The sequence below is a fragment of the Pollicipes pollicipes genome, unplaced genomic scaffold (genome assembly GCF_011947565.3).
Source record: "Pollicipes pollicipes isolate AB1234 unplaced genomic scaffold, Ppol_2.1 Scaffold_3447;HRSCAF=4054_pilon_pilon_pilon, whole genome shotgun sequence".
Taxonomy (NCBI): Eukaryota; Metazoa; Arthropoda; class Thecostraca; order Pollicipedomorpha; family Pollicipedidae; genus Pollicipes; species Pollicipes pollicipes.
The window spans coordinates 4,572,090-4,597,414 of NW_023596297.1; the positions used below are offsets into that span (position 1 = coordinate 4,572,090).

The window sequence follows — 25,325 nt, forward strand, 5'->3', positions numbered from 1 at the left end:
AGCATGCACCGGATTAAAATCGTGACAAAAACCACCAGTGGTCCGAGCGCTCTGCGCAGCGTCACGACACGCTACTCCGTCAGCGGTTTTGCCCCAGGCCATCTGCTATAAGACGCTCACGGGAGCTGTGCTGCCAGCTCCATCGGGGCTGATGGGTCCCACGAAGCCTCAGCCGGTTATCTCGCCAGTTCAGCAGCGACGTCACGACGGACGCGTGGCGGCGGGTCGTTCGGAGTAGCGCCGGCGCCGTCAGCGCGGCCGAGCGGTCGGACTGGCGCTGCGCGGCGCCGCACGCACGCCATATCTGTTGCACGGTGGCGCGCCGACTATTGAGCGGCCCGGCCGCCCGCCAGAGGAGCGACCCACACCCAGGCCGCCGGCGGACGGCGGGACTGGGGTGACCCACACACCCAGCCGCTGTTGGACGGCAGGGCTGGAGTGGACGACACCCGGCCGCCGTCGGACGGCGGGGCTGGAGTGGACGACACCCGGCCGCCGTCGGACGGCGGAGCTGGAGTGACCGGCACTTGGGCCGCCGTCGGACAGCGGAGCTGGAGTGACCGGCACTTGGGCCGCCGTCGGACAGCGGAGCTGGAGTGACCGGCACTTGGGCCGCCGTCGGAAGGCGGGGCTGGAGTGGCCGACACCCGGCCGCCGTCGGACGGCGGGGCTGGAGTGACCGGCACTTGGGCCGCCGTCGGACGGCGGGGCTGGAGTGGACGACACCCGGCCGCCGTCGGACGGCGGGGCTGGAGTGACCGGCACTTGGGCCGCAGTCGGAAGGCCCCACTGGTAACGAGCTTGCGTCCGTGGACACCAGTGATGTCACGGCCACTTCATCCATAAGAAAATGTTTCCGAGGGAGCGGGGCTATGGTCGGCAAATACGCGTCAGACGTGCTGGGGCTGCGTTAGGGCTGAATTGCTGTCGTCGTGCGAACTGCAAATAACTCACAGCGATAGGTAACGGCTGCGACTCAAATGTCCACAGACTTTCTGGACGGTGGTTACGGTCGATGCCGACCGCCGTAGGCCGCATTTCTGAGGCGGTGAAGCGCGGTCCGGTGCGATTTTCACGTGCGTGGTGCGCGGGCGAGAATGGCTAAAACTTGGGATCACGTCCACGGGTCGAACATCACTGTCCTCAAAAGCCAGGATGCGAACGAGGCACGGTCCGAGGTGATCCCGGTCAGATGCCACTGCAGTCGAGTCCGGTGAAGATTTATACGCAACTTCCTTGGGTAACAAATCAACTTTTAAAGACTTCACGGGTACGGTGATCAGTATCACATTAGTATCACATTAGTATCACATTATAGTGATTAGTATCACAAATCACTCCGCACAACCCAGCTTCAAGCTGTGTTTATCGCAGTTAATCCAGGCCGCGTCGTGGCAGGACTCACTCGATAAACCCGTCTGCAATTCCGTGTGCAAGCCCCAGCGCGGACAGCGCCATGCACCGCCGCATTGTCATGCACCGCCATGGGCGTGATATTAGCATATGAAGCTCTTTGGGACCCCGCCTCCGAAAAGATACCAAGTGACACCGTCGGTTGTTTGCTTGATATTATACGGACTGCAAAAGTTTACCACCATGTCGGAGCTATTTCATTTTTCGTTCACGCCATATAAATATATATATATATATATATATATATATATATATATATATAACACAAAACGAAGGCCTGACTTCCCATAATTTCCATGCACAGTATTCATTAAGCGATTGGCTCTAACCAGCCAGCATGGCATCGTCGCGTGGCCTCGTGGATCCCACATACTACGTTCTTACCTTTCTACATACTATGTGCGTACTATCCGACATACTGCCTACGTACTATGCCATATACTACGCACGTAATATATATACTAGGCACGTGTATGCGCAATTGTTCTCATGAAACGGAACTAATTTTAGAAAACCATATAAAACCATATAACCGTTAGACAGGAAATCGCCTGGCACGGCTCCTTGTCGGATGACACTAAGCGTACTCCGTAATTGTAGACTTGTCAATCCAATGACCATGTTCATTCAGTCGATAAAATAGTTTTTAAAGTTTGAATTATGTACCTGGCATTGCAGGTCGTCTTCAAATTTCGCACATTGCCATTTTGTTTACAACTGCTTGGGTAAAACAAAAGTGGTTCAAAACAAATTTCGTCTAGGTTGAAAGCTATGAAAGTGGCGTCGCATCACACAGTCTAAACATAGATAACCCGTTTGTAGGCAGAGTCGCGGGTATAACCAGGGGCTGGGGGCGCGGGTGTAAGCCCGCTTTCACTCCTGGGGGGAGGGGGTCAGCTGATACCCAGGGGTGAGGAGTCGAACTGGGTCTCCGGAAAGTCAGGCAGATAATTTCTCTGTCCATCTGTTCAAACAGTGGGGTGTCGCTATCACCAGGGGTTCCGTGGAGACGAGTCGTCGCCCCCGCCCCTCCCCAGATGGCGCCACCCTCCCACCGACGCCCACCTCAGCATGCCGGAGCCGCGTTGGACCCTTGCGAATCACTTCTCGACGGCGTGGCAAAATCCGTCAATCTCCCGAGCGTCCGCGCCACAGGACGGGCCGTCCGCCGACCCGACCGGGCGGGGGTCAGACGGGCAAACTCATCGTCCGCCGCGTCCTCCGGGGGCCGTGTATTGGTGCATCCGGACTGGGCCGGCCCGCCTCCGGTGGCCCGCCGGCTGGTCGCGGAGGCTGTCGCTGACCGGCAGCCTCCCGACGCCTCGCGAGGCGAGGCGGGGCCGGTCGACAGCGACGCGGGAGGCGGCGTCCCGCCCCGCCCCGCCCTGTCCCGCCCTGTCCTGCCGCCGTGGGAGCGCGGGCGGCGCAGGCACGCGGCGCTCACAGACGGTTTGTTTTGATTTGACGTCAGCGTGGCGGCAAGGCGCGGGATAATCACTGGGCTGTTTGTCACGCTAGCTGCGGCTGGCGGTGGGGGCAGTGCCCGCAGCGGCTGTAGTAGCGGACGGCGGCCGGCGACCGCCAGGACGAGGTGCCGGAGCCGGACCGAAACCGGACCGGACGGGCTCTATCGCACTGACTCGGAGGGACGCGTTTGGGCTCGCCAAAAAAAAACTCGAGGAAGGCGTTACAGCCCAGAATACCCTTGCCTTCTTCGTGCGCGCCGGTCACGCTGCCCAGCAGCCGCGCAATGCCGCCTCGCGCCCAGCAGAACGGTCCACTTACTTTCCGGTGAGCTCGGTGTCCGCCTTGAGCCGGGCCACGCTGCCGCTCTCGAGCATCGGCGTGATGGCACGGTTGGAGAGGCAGAGCGGCTCGTCGTGGCCGGCCGGGAGGGTGGCGCGCTCGCCCCGCTCGCCGGCCGTCGCCAGTGCCGCGTCCACGCCGTCGACAAAGTCGCCCTCGCTGTCGATCGAGTCGACCGTCGCCAGCGGCACGCTAGCCGAATCCATTGCGGCGCACGCTCGGCGGCGGCGGCGACGGCTGCGCGCTGCCCCGCTGGCCGTCACCCGGCGACTGGCGGCGGGCGCGCGCCGACCGCCGCGCGCGACAACAAAGGAGCGCGGGGGGCGGCGCCGGACGCGCGCCGCGCAACCCAAACGTATCGACCGGGCCGCTGCAGCGCGTCCCAGCCCGGCGCGACCGCACGCGCAGCCCGTCCAGGCGGCCGCTCAATCGATACGGCGCCGGATCGCGCGCCGCGCACTCGCACAGTTCGCGGAGGGCCGGCGGAGGACGCCGGTCCCCCTCCCCTCAGCCCCGCCCCCTCGGCCGGCAGCGGCTGGGCCCGCTAATAAACAGGGTGTCGGCGTGCGTGCCTGGCTAGTGCGGACAGACGGCGGCGGGACGCGCCTGGTCCTGTTGGCCGGATGCGTGCCGACAGACGGACAACGGACCGTCTCGTGCCACAGACCCGTGGGGTGGTGAGATGAAGATGGAGGGCCTCCGGGGTCAGATGCTCCTGATAAGCCTGCGAGGGGAAGGGCTGCGTGAGACGATAGGGCTAATTAAGATTCGCGGCGGGAACGCTGCTGGAAGAAAGGATTTATTTTTTATGACGATAGGATGTTGCCTTTCCAATCATCATTGCACACATTCGTACGTGCGTCACTCCGATGCGAGCGCATGTTTCCTTAGATTAGAAGCGCCCTTCCGCGCAAGGCGACTTCGCACGCCTCGCGATGTAAATTATACCTATATAGTTTTGCGCTTGTTACAGCTGAAACGTCGTCCGTGATTTCCAGCGGCTTCAAACATCGCTAGCGATTCCGGGAGCTGGACCATGGCCGCCAGCGACCCGTGCCACGCTGGCAACAAGTGTGACATCGGCGACAAAGGCCCGCGGAGTGGCACATTCCAGCGGTGTCACCCTCTCGTCCATTAGGCTTAGTGCATCGTTTCAGCAGCGGCCTCTCACGTTCGTTTAGCGCTGGACGAGCCACTCTCTCGCCGTTTGGGGCCGGTCGCGGGCCGGCGGTCTCCGGTCCGCGCCAGCTGCTGATAGGTGCGCGCGAATCAGACGCATTATGCATGCAGTCTGGGCGGAGATTACCTGCCCCTCATCATAGATATCACCATGAAACAGTTGAATGCCATAGCTGCGAATAATGGACCCCGGAGCAATCAAACGCTCAAACGCATCAGTTTTCGCTAACTTTACCAAATAATTAACGAGCATGATTCGGCACTCATTCAGACATGATTCGACGCATAGTGAGATTGCATCTTTCCAGCACGGCAAGCTGGAGCACTCGTCACTCAAAGGGAAGTACAGAACTATATTTGATTGCAACATCTTGACTGAAATTACTATTACCTCAGCTTTTTTCTCCATTGTTAATCCACAGCTTCATTATAAGTATTACAAGCATGTATTAAGGGGAACTTTCAACTGTGAGCGGCTTTCAAACATACATGAAGCCATTGCAAAGGGGCAAGATTCTTGACAAAACAGAAGAAAGGCCAACCACCAACTTGTTTGTTAATGCGTCATGATTTGTTATTTACCCGTCAGGTAAGAGAAAATGGTGACGAAAAGCGTAAACACACACACACACAAACACACGTTTCCAAAAAACAGCTCTAGCTTATTATGAGATTATTTACACAAAACAACCAATACAGCGTTGCACAGTGCACCACCTAAACATACATAAATCAGCTACGCAGGGGCGGCCCAACCGGGGAGAGGGAGCAGAGTGGGCGGTCTGGAAACTCCCCCTCCCCCCCCCCACACACACACTCAATCGAAATCCGCCGCGCCGTCCCTAAGCGTAGGTCAATGTTCTAACTACGCCCGTCCATTGGATGGGGCATGCTGGGATCACATACTCGATAATCTCACGCACTTATCATCACACAAATGTGCAACACGAGCCATCAAAGTGTACTGGGAATCACATAGTCAGTAATCTCACGCAAAGTCGAGCCTCATCATCACACAAATATACAACATGAGCCATTAAAATGTAATGGGGATCTCATGGTCGGTAATCTCACGCAAAGTCAAGCCCTATCATCACACAACTATACAACACGAGCCATTAAAGGGTACTGGCAGAGATGCATCTTATTACATAATTGACCGAGACCAATATGCTGGTATATGCAGTTGAATAGCTATGATAATATAATGCACATTAATTATAAAATAGCACATCATAACTGTCACAACTATTAATGCTGATGTAAAATTAAACTTCATATAAGTACACCAAAATACCATCAACACAGGAAAATTGGCAAATCGCTGCACACCATGAAACACCGCTCATGGAAAAACTCTGGCGTATTTGCCCTAGCCCGTCATGTAACAACCTGCATCGGGGTCCTTTCATGCAGATGGCTGGTGTTGTGTATGTGTGTAATGATTGGGAGATACCTTCTTTTTGTGTAATGACCGACATTGTGACTTCGACATGACCTACCGGGAGAAAAAGACGGGATTAGGAGCTAAGACTAAGACCTAGCTTATTTATGCATGGCCAGGCGGTGCATTGTTCAACGCTGTATTGGTTATTGTGTGTATTGTATAAGGCTCATGGCTATGCATGTAAAATTTTTAGACGAAGATTTTGTTATTGCGATGTGAAATCTTATCGATCCTTCATGAGGCAGGAGAGAATGGTCACTAAAAAGCATGCACACACACATACGTACCCTCCGCCCCCCAAACACACATCCGTCCACAGCACACAGCCATGACCTATCATGTCGTCATCTATGCTATTCGTTCGTTCGTTCGTATGTATTCATTCTCCGTTGCATTCAGGACACTGGGAACGCTATGGCATTTTGCTATCTTCGTGGCCCTGCGGAAACAGGCTTGGTTCGTTTATCCGAATGTCGAACTTTATGCTGCGGGCCATAAAATCATTTGGCTGGTAAATGGCGTATCGATACAATTAATGTGGTATGTATATAATGTATAGCTTAACTTGTGAAACATCCCCCCCCCATACTTTCATGGTACCAAACACGATCCTACTAATAAAAAATGTTATAATAACACAGCGTGAACTTATGCATCCACTGGAGGCGCTTCTTCACACCTGGGTAAACCCAAATCATCAGGAACCTTCCAGAAGGTCTGGAATTTCAAACAGGTTCGAGGCTAAGCGGTTGAATGTGCTAACATTTTGTTCCGGGGGAGAGAGGAGCATACTTGATTAAAAGCTGAACAGCCATGCACGGAATGTTTTTTTCTTCTAGAACTGTCCCTAATAGTCCCCATGAGGACTTCTGGTCTTCGTGTCGTCCATCCATGAAACGCCGTCCGTTAACGCGGGTGTTCCTTTACTATACAGGGCGAATGATTTTGTGGCACGCAGCATAACCAGTGTTCCTGATATAAGAACCAAGCCTGTTTCCGCAGGGCCACGAAGATAGCAAAGTGGTATAGCATTCACAGTGTTCTGAATGCATTGGAGAACGAATACTTACGAACGAATAGGTATACGAATGAAATGCGAAATGTACAAACGAACAAATAGATTATTGCATACGTCAGCGCTGACAGCATAGCTCAAAACGTGAGGGGTAAGAAGACAACATGTTACATTTTGGATGAACTAAGAAATGGCTGCATACAACCCTTTTTCAATAGCACTGGTCTGCAATCAAGACACGATACCCGTGGAGAGAAATACCAAGCTAAATTAAGCTCTGAATTCTGGTTACATATACGGCAAAATTATAACGGGATGTTCAGGTTGTGCAAGACCAGGGTAATATATACCGGGTAAAACGAAGTTTACCAGGAAAACTGCAATATCAAACTAGAAACACGCTTGATATGCAATGAAGGCTGGATTTCTTGTTCATGATCAATGTTCGGCAACGGGTAACTGAACGAGGCGTGGCGCAGGTGCCACAATATTGAAAGCAGCTAGCATTCTAATCAATGTTGTGCCCAGACATTCTGCAAGCAGCGGTCAAGGATTTGTACAGTACATTACACCGACAGCATGTATTGGCTGATGGTATACAATGTAGCATATTCTATAGGGGACTGAAAGACAAGTTCTGGGACGAAGAACGCGCGCAAGGCAGCCCGTTTGTTTTGGCATCGACTTGTAGGTTACCTGTGCCTATGCGTGCGCGAAGAAGCACGCGCGTATTGCACACACGTTTTGTTCGAAAACTTCAAAGGATGGGATGACGTGAACAACACGTGTGCAAATATAAATAGCTTGCCAACAACCTCCCATGCCCTTGAGCCTCGGCCAAACTTGTTAATGAACGTCAAAACAGGCCAATCCAGCTGGAGCCGGTCTTGTTTGATTTTCAAACAGAGTCGGCCCGTTCCCAGAGGATATGCCCGATCCGTGCTGGCCGACGAGGCGGCGCCCGGTAGCTGTGCCTCACGGAACATAGGATGTGGAGGCCGGGGTCCAGACGTGACCCGAGGTTCCAGCGCTGGATCCTGGTTCTCACTGGTTTACTTGTGAGTTGCACACCCAGGAACTCTGCGGTCATTGGCTTGTCACGAAAATTGGGCAACGGGTTTTGGCTGTCATGGGGCTTTTTAACACTGGGGACTTTGGATCCGAATGCTGGCTGATTATTTCGTAAACATCCTAAACTTTGGCTTTCATGGTTGCTTGGCAAATACAGTATCTCGGACCCCGGATTCCACTGGTCTTTTCGCCAGGGCCAAAACCCAGGGTCTTTCCACTGGTTTCATTTCCACTGGTTTCATTTCCACCGTTTTTTTTCGCAAAAAAACCCTAATGCTGGTGTCATTGATTCTTTACCAAATACAAAGCATCGTAAACCGGTTCCCACGTGTCCTACCGCTAAAACCAATTTTCACATCCTGGTAATTCAGAACGGATGCCGGTTGAGTAGCAGACAGCGGAAGTACATGGATCCCATTAAGGTCTTATACAACCATGCCTAAGCAGGACTTGGATCCTGAGGCCCAATGATGTTAACTCACGTATGCTTCATGGTGACCTATTTATTGCGCCTGCATTGACTTACCAGATCTCGTAACGAGTTATTAGCCTTCTGCATCATATTCCATGACATATATGTATTTGCTAAATCTGCCGAAACGTGGGGAAAGAACCCCACTTTACGGGTTAGATCCAGTTCATTGCTGAACTGCTCAGTGAAACGCGAGGCTGGTTCTTGTTGGATCCTTTACATAAAAAACGGGATCCTGGCTCTGGTTGACGTCATCCAAGTAGCTAACGTGACGTCCTCAAGTCTCTCGGCATAATCCCCGGCAGAATCTTTGTTCTTGTTGGATCCCTCTGCAAAATCCAGTGTTGGATCTTGGTTTGTGCTGGATCTCTCAGCATTCTTTCATACTGGATCCCAGGGTCTAGCCCCTTTCTTGTTCAGGAACCAATGCCAGTGATAAAACTCGGGAACCAGACAAGCCTGACGTCTAGTGTTGACTGATCTGGCTCCCCACATGGCTGTGTGGCCAAATCGTTCAGCGGAAGGAGGGGGGAGGGCGTCTGACTGAGCCATTCTAAACCCACGAGCAATGAGAGCGGTGAGCTTAAACGACTCTACCTGTTACCGCAATTGCGCATCATGGGAACAAAGTACCAGCGAGCCACAAGTGGTAATCTTCGGCTGTACGTGTGAGGTCTGGCATGCGACCTTATCTAGACTGGGCAACTGGCTCGGCGATGGCAGCTTGGTGTCCAAACTGATTCCAGGCTTGCTCGCGCGCAGTGAGATATCTCCCGTTTCTCACGAGCTCGCTCCCCGCTAAGCTTGTCCTGTTGCCACCGATCGTTAACACCGCGGCTTCCGGCTGGTTCCAGTCTGGCGCGGTAGCCCCACGCCCACCAGCGAGTCTCGGCGTGAAACAAAAACACCAACTTACAGGCGAGGCGACATTAACTTGGAGCTCCAGTTACATGGGAAGGTACCGGATAGCCCATGCCCGCATGTCTGCGCCGCCCTGAGCGGGCGCGACTTCACCCCCTGCGGGCACCGGCCGGCCCGGCCCAGCGCAGCCCAGCCCAGCCCAGCAACGGCGCGGCGTGCCGGAAGTGGGTCGTTCGGCGACTGGTCCCGGCTCCCGGCTCCCAGCTCCCGGCTCCCGATTAACAGCCGGCCTGTCGTCAGCCGGCGCCGCCACTGAGTGAAATGTTTATCGGACGTGATGGCCGGCAGCGCCGCGGGCAGAGCGGGTGCTGGGGCTGGAGGAGCGGGCAGAGCGAGGGAGAGCGGCTCGCGTGAGGTGCGAAGGGGTGACATTGGGTCGTCCAACAGCGGCGACGGGCAGTCGTAATGCCGCGCACGCTGCAGGGATGCCACATTGTGCGGTCGCGTGAGTCTGACCTCTTGTATGCAATGGAGGTCACCGTTTTTAATTGTGCGACGTCATGGCATCAGTTTTGATATACTCTTTCAGACGACTCTTGGTCCGTTTTCTGTGGGATGTTTTGAAAATTGTTGCACGAAAGTCTACTCAAATGTTGCTAAAAGAGAATGCATCTTGAGAACTAACCATAGTGACCGGGAGCGGGGGCCAAGTGTCTGGGACGTTAACCTCAACAATATTTTTTCCATTAAATCGAGCAAATATGCATCGATACAGACCAGAGTATCTGACATATGCTCCGGTTACCGCCTTCTGAGCTGCGGCCATCCTGGAGACGTGAGATGATACTCACTTTGGATTCTTGGGCGTGGCTGGCTCGATCGCACTTGGCACGAAACGGTCCGGGGTCATCTGAAACGCACGGCAGGTGGTGTTTGAGAGCAGCGTCTGGCAGCACTGGCGCCTCCAATTAAAGACCTCAGCGCTCCGGCACGCCCGCCGCGCGGGACGCGGCGGCGGGACGCCAGTCTACCCACACGGTATCCAGCTGGGAGCGAGCCAGCTTCTCGGCCCCGATTCCCACAAGTTTGGCACGTGTGGAATAAGATGCGGCTAAGTGAGACGCCCACACTTCTTAGCTGATGTCATGTTCTTATGCTCATGTGCCAACCGAATCAGGTCTAACGTCTCTTCCAGGTCTCACCTCCATTATATCGATACTGCGCATGAAGCACCTGATATACGGAAATAATAACTGGGGCCCTTGGCTTTTTGGCATCAGGAGTTGTCTGCAGAAGTTTTCCGACATTATGCTTTGGCACACATGATCCCGAGCACTTCGGGAAATTTTTTGCGTTTGCATAAAACATCCTAACAATTGTTTAATGTCTTTGTAAGACAGGTGGGTTCATACAGGGAGACTTGGATCACTTCTACAGTTTCAAAACGTCAGGTTTGAAGTCCTATAGGAGTCTGGTTGTCCAAGAGGGAACCCTTACAAGGTTCGACAGCGAGAGAAGTTCCGTAAGAGGCTGTAGCTTCATTTCTGTCTGGTGTCCAGCCTCATCGTATTTATATTCCACAACTGAAGTGTGTATTTGCGGCGAGATGAACATGTCAGGGGAGCGGCGGCCGGTAAGTCATTGCAAGTTATGCAACATGACGGAGCAGCGGGTCGTTAAGAACGAGCGCCATGTTAGAGCCGAGCAGGAAGTCTCTCACCGTGGTATGGTGTACCACCACGGCCCAGTCTCCCGGGCATACACATGCAATAATAATGACACCCATTACTCGTGGGTGTCCGAGTGCAAGCACTTACACTAAATAATAGGCAAGACGGGCTTGCAGTATCTGCGGAAACCCATAAAAATTGGGATATTGACTGAAGCAGAACAAGTCTTTATGTCTGAAATCTTGCACACAACCCCTATCCTGTAATTTCCAGATCCGAAAGACGACTTTAAAGCAGGCGCGCGGCTTCCGTTGACGTATTTTTTTACGATTACAGCTGCAAACGCCAACAAGGAACATAAATCATTCCGGTTGGTCCACTAATCACGTGGTCCAGCTCTCCCACTCTATCCTTTCCCCTGGTTCATCGAATGTCGCGGACCATTAATCCATCGACAAGACGCGCGGTCGCGTCGGTGGGATGGGAGCCATATTGTGGGTGCGGGTCTGGTCGGCCCGGTTGGTGCCAGGGCAGCTCGCTAGACCGGGTCGGACGTCCACTGCGGCCGTCGGACCCGCTGCGACGGCGACCACGGCTAACGGGGGTCAATAACAGCACCCCCCCCCCCCCTCTCCCGGCGCGGAAGCGGTTCCGGCTCGGAGAGCGACACTTCCGGTCATCTGGGGCACGTCGTCCGGCCGAGCCTAACAGTCCGCACCTCTGGGGGCTGCCGGGAGCAACCTCTAGTTAGCGACAAGGCCCGCTAGGTGGCTGTCCGCGCGACGGACGACGCGCGCCCGACCTTCACCGACATTGTTTTCTAGCTTTGATCGTATGTTGGCGTCGCTGTCTGACAAGTTCGTGGGCCGCTGCTGGGCCCCGGTGGCGGGGCGCCAGTAGGTGAGCGAGTGATTCACGGGGGAAGTGGAGAGGAGCGGGGCCTCTGTGGCGTTTCCACTCCACGGACCCGGATGGCCAACATAGGCCGCCCGCGGCAAGGTGCTAACCCAAGGCGGCTGGGGTGTCGTCCTGGTGGGAGCCTCGCCCGAGCGCCGTACAAATCCCAGACGGGGTTAGTTAGGCCGCCCGCGACAAGGTGCTAACCCAAGGCGGCTGGGTGTCGCCCTGGTGGAAGCCTCACCCGAGCGCCGTACAAATCCCAGACGGGGTTGGTGTGCGGGGTGGTTCTCCGCGGCGCATGTCTCTCAGCGGACTGCAGTCTCGCTCCATCACCCACCTCCCTCCCGAGACGCATCGCCCTCAAATAACCATTGTTCACCGGAAGGACTCTTATCTAAACCACGAGCGTCATGGGGTGTCACTCGTAGCAGCATCTACTCTATGGGTCTCAGGTTACATTAAAAAGGCATTCGACGTACACGGTTATTAAGAAGTTCTGCTCCTGACCATGCCAAGGGTGGACCCAATATTGACTAACGAGCATACATATACACACAGACCAAGTGGTTGGAGTGCTCTAGTCACTAGACTTAGATTGCTCAGGAATATACAAGTTGCATGACGTTTGTGTGCATGCAAGCATTCTAACCCTTTCGGCATGATTGTGGTCTTGTTGCATCTTGTTTCCTCAGCCCGTGTGCTTTGTTGACCGCGTGTATCTCTGACTTTTTGACGTGCACGCACTACCCAGCCGTGAGTACCTTCCTTCTATGGGTCCATCAAGACAGCTTCGCGTTCGTGCTCATATCGATAACATCATAACAAGGCCCTGTACGATTTTGCTCTGTTACAGAATACGCTTCATCCCACTCATATATATGTTAACATCCTTCATTTCAACTGCATTGCTGGATGCATAGTGGGTCTGGATCTAACCCACTCCAATTTATGAAACACATACCGGCCTCGTGTTCAGCTGGACGGATCGATCGCCCACCCTGGCGGGCTGCGGCCGGTCTTTTCTCGCAGAGCGTTAGCCTGGCCAAATGGCGCGGCATGGCAGGTCGCCTGACACCGCGTGACACCCACCTGACACCTCGTGACACCCGCTGTCGGCTGACACGGGGCTGCTGACAGTACCCAGCGCCGGTCCGTCCCGCGGCCTCAGCGCAAGCGGGCCGCTCCACCATCCCACTGTCACCTCCACCACGCGCCGCCGTCCCGCACGCTAGCTGAGGACTGAGCGGGTAGCAGACCCCTCACAATGACGGCGCTGGTTCTGATGATAATCCAGACACCAGCATCGTACAATATCTTGTGAAAAAGCCCCACTGGCCTGTCCACAGAGACATGCTTGCAGGCGTGGCTCCGCTGGACCGTTTACAGCGAGCTCCCGTTCGACCACCCCATCCCCAGGCTACCGTTCGACCCGGCTAGCCATTACCCATCCCCCATGGCTCCCCGATCGACTCGTCCAGCCATTCCCCAACCCCACCACCATGGGTCCCCGTCCGACTTGTCCAGCCATTTCCTATTCCCCGGGAGTCCACGTTCGACTCGTCCAGCCACTCCCCATCCTCCATGAGTCCCCGTTCGACTCGTCCAGCCGCTCTCCATCCCCAGGTGGCCGTCCGACGCGTTCGACGGCGAGAGCTGGCGGCCGGCGCCGTTTCCAGTCCGACGGGAGCACTCCCGTCCATTTCGGCGGGCCGGCGGTAGGCAGTGCCACCGACGGCGGCACCGGCGGCGCGACGACTCGGAAACTAGAGCAGCGCCGGGCGCGGGTCCGGCCGCCACCCGAGCCGAGGTGGCGGGCAGGGGCCGACCGGCGCCGCCGAGGAACGTGCAGAAACGTGCACACGCCGCTGTGAGAGCTCACCACCTGCCGCACTGGAACGACGGGAAGGAACGAGAATGGGGGCGCTGGAGGAAAGGCCAGAGCGGGCAGAGCGAGCGGGAAGTGGGGCAGCGAGAGGTTTCCGAAAATGGAGAGCGGGAGTAAATTTAGCGACTGAAAGAAACGAAGAGGAACAAGCAGGGACAAAGGGGCGAGAAAGACAGAGTGGGCAGGGCAGCCAACGCGAAAACTTTAAGAAACCCGCCGTTATATCCGAAACGCGTCTCAGTTTCTACAAACACTGCGCGATAAGCGATTTCCAGTTGGACGATCAACGTAAGCATGAGCTGGCGTCTGCCCGCCTATTTCAGGCACCTCAGCAGGCGGCGGTTCATGCCGTCATCCCCTTCTCGGAAGACCCATTACGGTCCGTGACGCATTCCACGGGCGTGAGAGCCGAGCGTGGGACGAGTGTGGCGCGTGCTCTGCTCCTGATATGTACCCAATGTTTATTTCATAACGTATCAGTGTATCTCCTTGCAGCATCTCCGTGTTTAAGGTTGATCATTGTCAACCAAGAGCGACATGGGTGGCAGTCCAGGACCGCCAGTGGCAAGAAAAATAATAGCCTGAGCCCTCCACGCTATGCGTGGATGAGTCAACACTCGACTAGGGTTGGATGTCCTCCGAGGTAAAAAGGGGGGGGGGAGGGGCAGGCCTATTCGTCCCCCTACTTAGTGTACCAATGTAGTCAACCATCGAACAGGTTTACGAGTGTTGCTAGGCGGAAGATTTGTTTTGGGTTTGTTTTCAGCACAAATGTTACTCAATGCCGTTCTATTTGAAAAAGCATGAATCAAATGGACAATCTCAACGAAAAACATTCTTTTGACTTGGCAATTCTTTAGAACAGGAAATGAATCCTGCTAACTTTCCCCAGCTTTTAAGCAAGAGCCTCAACAAAAACAATCCAATCCGAGGCTGCTACAGACGCGAAGAAGCTGTCTCCCAGACGCTGATTCGCCGCTGCGGTCTCCTCCGGCCGAGAGCGGCTCAGCCCGAGCCGGCCACCGTGTTTATAACGGATGAGTCGCCACCCTGTGGCGGGTCTGGTGCCACGAGCGTCTCTGGTGCCGCGCCACGCGGCAGCTGCAGACTCCGGCCATGCGCGTCTCGCAAAGCAAACAAACCACGGCACGGAGCTTCCTGGGCCGAGCTAGCCGGTAGTTGTATCCTTCAGCGCTGGCGCGGCAAGTCAATACATTATAATGATCGTATTCCTTCGAACTATTTTCGCTTTTTCGACCCTATTTTTCGACAAGTGGCTGACACGGATACTCCTTCACCAGAAGCGAGGCTGTGTAACCGGCACCAACCATTTTTGTAGGGTCTGGCCGCCTCTGTTGTGAGTGCTCTGAGGCCTGATGGCTCTGATCGCAATGGTTTCAAGTAACGGTTTTTCAGCATTATGAGCATTAATGTCTTTTTCAGGCCTGCATTACATAAAGGGAAAATGTTTTCAACAAATGTTCACCAATCATGTGCTGAAAAAAATAGCGTTGATTCCCTTGGCACCTAGCAGAGATGACTGCCCACGGGTGACAACAATAAACAAATAAGTGGGTATCTTTCAGCTCGCTGCGGGTTTTCCCATGGAATGTGAAGTGAAAATCACAACTGTCATGTGTGTCTCTCTACAGTTAACAATGCCCCATTCTCTCACAGCATGACACCCTCACTTTGTGAGCCACGAACCTCACTTTTTGAGCCAGGAGACCCACTTCGTAAGCTAGAAGCCTCACATTGTAAGCCAGGAATATGTCAGGTCAACCAGACGTCTAACTGGGGCACGTTGGCGAACAGCTGGACAAAGCCCAGCATGACAACACACTGCCTGACTCCGGCCGAGCGCCAGCAACGCACCCGTGAAACAGCTGACCACGGGGTCGGCAGCTGCGGGGCAGCGCGGGCCGCCGCGTGACCGGGCGCCGTACCTGCAGCCGGCGCGGGCTGACGGAGAACCGCGGCGACGGCGAGTGGTGCATGGCTGCGGTCGACTCGTCCTCGCTCCGAGCGTCCGGGAGGAGGGAGGCCGCGGTCCACACAATCACACTCGCACGCGGGCGGGCGGGCGCCGCTGGGCCGCGGTGGGCACTGCCCCCGCCTGGGACGGGCCGCCGGGCCCGCCCCCGGAGCCCCCTCCCCGCCCCCGGAGCTGCGCGCGGCGGGCCGCAGAGATGCCAACGGGCGCCGTAGCTCGGCCGGCCAGAACCCGCCGGCTATTCTGAGAACCTGAGCTTTACCTGAAGCCAAGGTTGACTCCTCGCTGCGCCTCTGATCACGGTGAGTGACGTATCCGTGTTTCTGTTACGACAACTTTGCCGTCAAAGTACTCGTTGATAGCTATGCGGCCGTGGGAGGCGCGCGGTATTTGTTTTATATCTACTGATGTCATGCGTAAGCGGCCGGCCGCTAATTCAGCGGCGCCGCGGCCGAACTGGTCCCAGTTTGACATCTCCGTCGGACCGCATCGTGCCTGATTTTGGTGCCGCTCGCGCTGGTGCCCCGGACGCCAGACGAGAGGCGGGCCTGAACGCGGCTGTTTACACCGAGCCGGGCAGCAGCACAAGCACCGCCGACACACAGTCCGAACAAGGCCGGACCAGCCGACCTGACCGCTAACCATGTGGATCTAAACAGACGACCTTGTGGACCTGGGTACATGATTCGTTCAGGAGACGTGGCCAGGAGACCGCTGGGAACCTTGACAGGTCAGCTTTGTTCCCTGAGGACCTGAACAGGACAGACGAGTGCAGGTGTGAACGTGAACGGGCTGGTGATCATGAGTGACCTTGGATATGGGAACACAAAGCAGACCAGTGTCGTGGCGCAGTGAACGCCTAAGCACTCACGACCTAACCCCGACACACTGTGTAGTTTAAACATACACACCCGTGGTCTCACGATCTTCGGAGCGGTAAGTGCTTCATTTGTCATTATGTTAACATTGAATCCACTGGACGCTATGACTCTGATACAACGATTCAGTTGGCACTGTCACGCGTGCAGAAGTGGCAGCTGCCCTAGACGTCATGGATACACTTGGTATAACCCATACAGCAGCGCATGCAAAAATAAACCAAAACTTCACGCGCCACATCCCTATCTTCGTTGAATGCCTCGCGCATTTGCAATCGCGCCGGTCGCGCCGACCAAACACGCTCCGCTCAAACGAAGACCGTCCGATGCGCCTTGGGCTATCGTGAAACGCCCGACGAGCAAACAGACGGCCAGCATTTTCCTCACTCCAGTCGGGCCGGAGCGTCCGAGGACAACGGACGAGGCCTTTGTGATAGCTCTTGAATTTAAAGCCAATACGTTACCGTGAGATTGCTGCGGTAGAGCGGTAGGGCACGGCGAATTTTACGCTGTAGCTGTCAGCGCACCAAATGGGATACCACCTATCATAGCCAGCACCTTGCTAGCAATGGATTGTGACCAGCGGAATGTCAGTGAGTACCAGGCCCGGGAAAGGCAGTCCGATCAGTCCCCGTGAGGCGATTGATTTAGTGCAGTATAGAAAACTTCTGACTGCGTTGCTGTGCCACGCGTCTGCATCAAGCGTTGAAAATGATCGCCGGGCACTGCTGGTTGATGGCAGCAGACAACATAAATGTGACCATGTGAGTGACAGAGCCTGAGCCCACACAATAAACTACGCGAATTAGGACTCTGACTCTGACGGCGCGCGAGCGAACGGCTCATGTGGCTCAGCAGTTGCTCAATACAACACAATACGGGCTTACACGGAACCCTGAGCATCCGATCATTGAACAACAGTGCCTCAGCCCGGCACACCCTGACCAAAGCAGCGAAGTAGGGAAGACGGCCCGTAACGTAACGTAACGTGACGTAAGCCCGTGACGGCGAGGGCACGTGTAAGAGCGCCCACTAACCACGCACGTGGATCCCATAAACAGATTCCCAATGCGCATGTTGAGTCACGGATCCCGGACCTGCAAAGATTCCAGGCACAATTGTGAAGCATCTTTTGAGATCTTGTGTTAAAGGAATGTTCCGCATTTCTGTAATGTTTGAAATGAAATGGCCATCTTGAAGACTATTCGGTGCAGTTCTGAGTCCTGCACTTCTTAAGACCTAAACCCCTCTGGTTCTGACCTACACGCCTGTCAAAATGGGGAGGCTATTTCGGGAGGAGTATTCCAAGATCACCTTGACGCTCATGACGTCATAATAATGTCATTCAATTCTTGTCATTCCATAAGCTATGAGGCCATCAAGGCCAAAAATATATCATGTTCGAGTCGTTCATATCTGGCGTTCGTGAGCATGATTTCCGAATATAACGGCCGTCAACTGGCTCTAAATCAATGTGGCACAAGGTACGAAGACGTTATGAAAGAATAGCGCATCGGGGAACATGTTTACTTGACAGAGAAACTGTGTTGTCTAGACCAGTCTTTTCCACTTAAAAGTATACCAATAGTTATAAGTGAGCTTGTTACATTAGATTACATCTGATGCTTGCTTCAGTATCTTCAAATGTGAAACATTCCCTTTGATTTACCTTCCCTGAAAGATTCTCCAGAATCATGGTCTTTGTCATATTTGTCAAAGAAACTGCCGGGGTCCAACGCCAATCTTCAAGCGGTGGTAAAGGGCATGACGTCCACTTTGTTTGCGACTTTTTTGGAACTATTTGCTACCCGCAGCAAAGCTTAAAGGCTGCGCTGTCTTCATTTCCCAAACGTGTATATCAAGGTTATAGACGTAGGGGCGGGGAGAGTCCGGGGGCGGCGAGAGTCTTGTTCTTTGCGGTGGATGACAGTCCTTTTGACCAGACACGGTCATTTCAGGGCTATGGGATGAAGGAAAGTGGTTAACGGTGGGGACAGACTTACATGCGCCTGGGGGGCCAACCGCCGAGTTTCAACCAGCGCATGCGCGCGGGTTATCTGGTCGGGGTCCCCTTCCCACAGGGCTCTCGGCCCACTCGTGGTTGACGCATGCAGCCTGCCCCGGACAAGCGCGGCGACGCAAGGATGCGGGATGAAGCAGGATAAAGGATAAGAGGGACGGATGACCACAGGGCGTTAGTCCATTGGCGCCATGACGCCCTGTTCTCCGAAAAATTTGAGCGTTAACCCTGCGGCGATGCAAGGGTAAAAACGACATCAATCGATTCTAGCATCCTCGCTTTCTGAGACGGTTTTTTACCTCCGCTCGGTGTCACAAGATGTTACCCAAACCCATAAGAAGTTACCCATAACAAGTCATTAGTCCTGGGTAACTTGCTGTGTGGCCCTTATTTAGTGGCCCCCATAACGAGTCCTTGCAGGTCCTCATTAAGAAGCTATCTTCTTTTCCGAACCAATTTCATGACACTATGCTGTTACAATCCACTGCCAATAGGACACGGCCTTGTATGTTGCAGGTTTGAAGTCGATGAACGGGGAAAAGCTAACATTGAGCCGAATGACATCCTGAGATCATCTAGCCTTCACCTTTTCTTCAGGATTCGGGAACAACGCCCTTATGCGTTGTTAAAGATCTATCAAGATCCAGGTTTGTCGCACATTTTGTCGAGCGTCTTCTGGACCCCCAACTGTCTTGAATGTTATTTTATTGGCAATCTGGAATCTATGATCAACAAAAGCTTTGGACATGACATGCATGACCAAATCTTCATTTGAACATTGCGTCCACCGATCCTCTGGATTCCTGGATCCACGTTTGAGAACCTTGCCGACGTTTGGTACTCACCTCAACCGCTGGGATGTGAGAATGCTCACCTTGATCACTGACACGCAGGGTTCCCCCAGCTCCACTGTCTCCACGTTCTTTTCCTCCATTTCGGGTTTGCCGCTGGAGTTGAGGAGCTTATCTTTCATCTCCTGCAGGTACGGGTACCGGGGCATGGTCCGGTAGTAGACGGCCTGGCGGACAGGGCCTGGGTCAGCAGATCGTCCCCCTCATGCATCGTATATCCGCCAGTCCCCGCTCCTCCACATCGATGTGTTCTGTGTCGGATGTTCGACACCGGCGTATACGGTATGCTATCTGTTATCCCCGTGGTATGCATGACGTAACTCTTTCTCAGTCGTCAAAACAAGCCGTCTGAAGACGCTTTTGTCACCATTGTCCTTTCGCCCGTTTGTCAACTTTACCTTTTGAGGGAGCCGAGCAAAAACTCTAGCAACTAGCGAGCTGGCAGAGTTCGGATCCGATGAAGCCGACGAACTGGATGAAGCGCCTACCCAGGGCGCATTAGCCAACCAGTGGCGGACAAACCGTTCTAAATGAACCGGGAGTCGCGGGTTTGGCTTCGATTGTCTCCACATAAAGTTTGTTTTCAGAGTCGAGAAAACAGTCAGCCTCTCCCCCCCCCCCCCCCTGTCAACCACAGATGCTTTAATCAATGGGTGCTTAATCTTCCAGACACGCAGGGTTTTTGTCACCTAGGCGCCTTCAAATACATCTTTAGGACATCTCGTTTGAAGCATATGCGGCACTGGCATCCCAGATGGCCATACAAATTTACGAATTCGCTGGGCTGATTTTTTCTGTTTAAAATGTCTTCTTGAAGCCTTGTTGTGCAATCGTCCCAGCATCAGACTCAAGCTAGAGAAGGCACCTGCACCCTGCACAAAGGAGTATAAACTGTATTGATCTGCCCAAAAACGGCGGAAGCTTTGCAAGATCGTAGGAACAACGTGATGTAGGTTCTTACCGAGCCCCATTGTTTTACGGTTTTAATTGGGCGTTATATCCAGTCACGCAAATGAATCAACACGCGCTGCGGTGCATTCGTACGATAGCAGTCAGGCGACAGCACCACTATATGAGAACGAGTGATTTGAGGAACGGATCTCAATAGCGCACAAACCCGAACCGGGACATTCAGACCTGTTTAAAGGTCACACTACAATAGTCAACACAGCGGCAGTAAATGGCGACTCCACAGGGCAGGATAAATCATAGCTTTCTTACTATACGAGTTCGCATCCCGACCTTCAGATGGTCGAGAGCTTGCATTACATTCAAAAACCTCCAGGACGAGCCGTGTGAGCACAATTCCCACACAGCGTATCTGTTAATGGCAGCCATAACGGCAGCGATCGGCTTAATGCTGGCGGCACCCGTCCATAGGTCGAGTAAACACGGATATTGTGTAAGAGCAGGAATGGCTGGGCGCTGAACATTGCGGCGCACGGAGTTCATCCCGCTGCTGGTTTTTCTCCACGTGCCGACCGGGTCAAACCAGATCCCTTCACGCGAATAACGAGACAGGCGCCTGATCACCCCGCCTGCCGGGGGCTCGTGACTCCATAATCGATGCGCCACCTCCAGCGCACATGAGGCGGCCTCCGGAGCACTGGCATCTGCCAGGACCCGGGCGCGCGCGGCGCCTCCACACACAGGTGCTCCGGCCTCCTTCCCTGGTGCTCGCACGCGTCACGCTATCTGGCTTCTGCCACCGCCCAATGGCCCCAGCCAGACCAGCCCGCGGCAGTGGTGCCCCAGAGCCATGGCAGCTCGCAGTGCGTCCGTGCACTCAGGAGACTCGTGGGCAACCGGTGTATTCCGGCCATTCGTAGCAAGAGTCTAAGCACTGTTTTCTGGCGTGTAGGTTTTGAAGCTTGTTGGTGATAGTAATTTTAAATAGAAGAAAATAAGGCCGCTCGTGACAACGGTTTAGTCTATGATGATGACGTCTGGACGCTAAAACGACCTAAGCGTTCTCTCCCTAAGCAAAAGAAAAGTGCAGTGACAGTAGCCAGATACCATTATCTGCATCCACTATCCCGCCAAAGGGTAGAGGAATGCGCCGAACCATCTGCCGCCGAAATGGAGAGGACGACAGACACTTCCGTTCACCTTGCCGTCCCATATGCCAGCGCGCTCACGGTCGCCCCGGCCCGGCTGAGGCTGAAAGTTGCGGGGCGCAGACCTGACGGGGGCGTCTGCCTCGCCGGCGCCACTCTGGCCGGACGTGCCCGTGACCTATGCCGAACAGTAGATGGAGGCGTGGCGGTCCAGAAGCGGCAGCCGAGCGGGGCCGGGCGTCGGGCGCGTACAGAACTGATCTCACGGCCGGCCCCCGCCAGGGCTGCACTGAAAACGACAGCGACTGGGACGGCCGAGTATCGAGCAGCCCGTCAATGTCTGGGGGTACGACGGGTGTCACAAGACCCTACTGCCGTACTGCGCCTACACCTGCGCATGTGATCTGCCTGAAGCGCGGGGCGCCACCACGCGTCGCAGGACGTCCCGTGTCGTTGGTTTCAGACAAGTAGGTGTATTTCATCGCACTGAAAGGTGTTTGTTTACTTAGCGCCGCATCGATTTGGCCACTCGGCAGGGGCCAATCCATTAAACGTGTCGTCGGTGAGATCAATCGTGGCTGTGGTCGCCGACGCCGTCCGCGTTCGCCTCTCCTCGCCTGGTGACGCCACTCCTTCGGCCTGGTGACGTCACCACTTCGGCCGCATCACACTCCGGTGATAGTGGGGACCTCAACCCAGGACACATCCCGTGTGCTGGCATGACGATGACGTCGCGCTGCTCGACGGCCTCTCACCGGCCGGCACGACCGAGCGCGTTGATAAGCTGGTCTCCGTTCGCAAACAGCCATGCCCAGACGGCGGAGTGGTTCTGTCGGCTGCGAAGAAAGGGAGCGTGTCTAGCTTCCGTCCCGCGGAAGGAAGCCGGTCCCGACTGGTGAGTGTTTCCGACGAATCCACAGAGCGACCGCCGACGTGCACCGCTGTGTCGGCCCGAGCTCTCCACGGGGGCACCCTGCTGAATACAGCAGCCGGCTGACTCGGTCTGACCGGCTGACTGAGTGTTGCTCGAAATACCAACATTTTAGGAACACAAATACAGGGTATGGTACGCCATCTTAGAGACAGAGAGTAATATTCTCTCCAGAAGACATTAGTCGGTGGTTCCAACTAGAGGCGCAGCATTTAGGTGCCAAGATGCCCACAGCCGGTACTCAATGCCGTATTAGGGTGGCATATAGAGTGGCCACACCCCAGCCATAACCAGCTCCAGGAAACTTCAGCCTTCTCGAATGCTTTGAGACTGATGACACCACCGGAACCAGCGAGCCCATCGCGGCTCATGGCCAGATGTTATGCATCTTAGACTGGTGCCACTCTGGCGCCGTCTACAGATTCTAAACGCCTGTGTTTCGACCCTCAATTCTCCTCAGAGCCGACACGGCGCCGTTTCTGCCGGCACGTGACGCACTAGCTTGAACATCCACCCGGCCTAGGAGACGGCACGGCTTCCCGGCGCGATTATGTGCAGTTGGCTCTCGCTCCAGTGACTAAGTGGAGCCGCTATCTGCAGCAAACAGTCAGCGACAGCGGCCCGGCCGGCCAGCTCCAATCGTACCGCAGCCCCCCCCCCCCCCCCCCCCCCCGCCGCTGATGGCTTCAATGGGGCTAACGGCGACGGTCTTTTTACGCGGCTGATTTAACTCGCGATCAGGCGGCGCTGGCCGTAAACGCCGGAGACGGCTGGCACTGTCGTGGCCTCTGCTGCTCCGAGCAGGCCACGCACATGGTTGCGCAAGACAGACCGGCGTATTGCGGGGGCGCACCCTCAGGGTGGACTAAGTGTCATTGCAAGGGTGACGTCATGCCTTCCGCGGAAGAAGATCCTAAACTAGCTGCGTACACAAGCAATGTGTTTCACAATAAGGAAGAAATATCTTATTTTAAAAGGACAATGGATAAGTGAAAGACCGGTGTTGAGTGCGTGCATTGGAAGAGACCAGTGAGCTTTCGTCGATGACACTATATGACGCCTCCGTGGTGTTGGGGAAAGATGCTGGACTCGTAATCCAGCGGCACTGGGTACGAGTCCCAGAGTGGGCGTAGTGTTTGACCCGACTGAAATGGAAAGGCCAGCTGGCAACTGGCCAACGAAGTTCAACCCAGACCCGAGGCGGTCCGTGTCGCAGCATTGTGCGGCACGTAAAACCCTCCGCGTTCCTGTCTGGCGAAAGGACGGAGGCAAAGTTAGCTGTTGGACTGGACGGCACGCTTGGGTGGTGGGTTCGGGGTACACGCAACAAGCTATGCTTAGCAGGCACTCTGAATCCGAAGTCACCCCTACAAACCATTCGGAACAAATAAAAAAACAGAATTTAAGAGGTGCCTATTTCAGATCATGGGCTCTGCTTCCATGTCAAGTTACAGGGCAACAAAACGCGGTAAGAAATGTATAAATGGAATGCTTGCACAGTGTTATCTAAATAATAAACGGACGAGGTGCCAGCATACACAAAGAAAGATAGCCATGAACTAAGTGGGACTTAAAAGATGGTAGTCGAGGGGGGGGGCTAAAAGGGAGCCAACCAGCCTCAACAAAACACCGAGTGATGATAAAAAGCACCCACAGGCAGCCCCACTGCGTAAAAGTTAAAAAGAGTGTTAAAAGTTTTGCCACAGACAGTGCGACAATCATTTTACGTACGACTAGATCTTATGAGATCAGACCACTCACTAACTGCACGCTGAAGTGGCAAACATGTGACAATATCTCGTAAGCTGTGCGTAGGTAAGGCCGGCAACTAGTTAGTTGCTGGCCTTAGGGAAGAAGAAAAAAATCATCAAATGCAGGTGGCGTATGGCAGCAACGTCGTTTTGTTTCTCTTTGAATTCGAAGAGCAATCAATCGCAAGCTGAGTCCTTACAAATTGTTATTCTAACTCACCTTAAATAGAGACGATCTGCAATTCAAAATAGCTGTTTGATCTTCCAAACAACAAGCGACGCGATATCAATGGTTATTTCGGGCAGGCAGCGCCTCACTTAACGCTTCTACCGGAGCAGTTATCTCCTAGTGCTCAGTGACCGGGCCAGCGTCCAAGGCTACCGACAGGCTGAGCGTCTCACCCAGGCCAGCATGTGACGTCACACAATGAGGCCTCCAGGGGAGCCGCCTCATTTCGGGTTCGTCCCGCGCGTCTTCTCTGCAGCAGCCGCAATGTGCTGAGCTGCTACAGCACACTAGTCGCTGCATTTTTCACAGGCTACCAGCTAATATCGACACGGGTACGGTCGCGCCTACTGCATGCATCGGGAGGGGATCAGAATATCATCGTTCTCAACCAGAGAATCAGGAAATGTTTAAACAAAATAAAAAAGACAGAATGCTTAAACAAAATAAAAAAGACAAACTATCGACAGCATAAATGCATATCACTACAGAATGGGAAACACAGAGGAACAACTCGATTAAAATAATAAAAACGAGCAAGCGTTATAACGCACAAAGGTGTACTGGGTTCGGAAAACTAGCTGCTCCCCACGATGCCGGCTGCCTTGTCTGAACCGAGGCACCCAGGTGCCGGCCACATCAGCGAACTCGCGGTCGCTCTGCGGCCCCATTCTGCCCGGGGGTCAGACAAAGCATGCCGCTCTGTGACGCCCTCACAAAAGGAGAGGCGCCTTTCAGCGCACGACGCCGGCTGGCATTCAAAAGGATTTTAATGGCGAGTAAAACAGCGGAGGTGAAGACGTTAACTCTCCTCAGGGCGCAGTCGCGACGCGGCGCGGCGAGATATCGCAACGCGACAGCTGAGGTCGCAGCGAGAGCGCCCCAGCATGGGGACGGGG

General features: G+C 54.6%; 1 protein-coding gene across 6 annotated transcripts in view; it reads right to left on the reverse strand.

The window, feature by feature from the left end:
• LOC119091430 (proton channel OtopLc) overlaps positions 1 to 25,325 on the reverse strand; it is a gene marked incomplete at its 3' end in the record, with an annotated part of 59,264 nt that overhangs the window by 18,358 nt on the left and 15,581 nt on the right. For 4 of the 6 annotated variants that reach the window (XM_037214220.1, XM_037214221.1, XM_037214224.1 and 1 more), the window contains 2 exon segments: positions 10,116 to 10,174; positions 19,485 to 19,628. In XM_037214220.1, coding sequence (XP_037070115.1) covers positions 10,116 to 10,174; positions 19,485 to 19,628 — 203 coding nt within the window. 6 annotated transcript variants of the gene reach the window in all.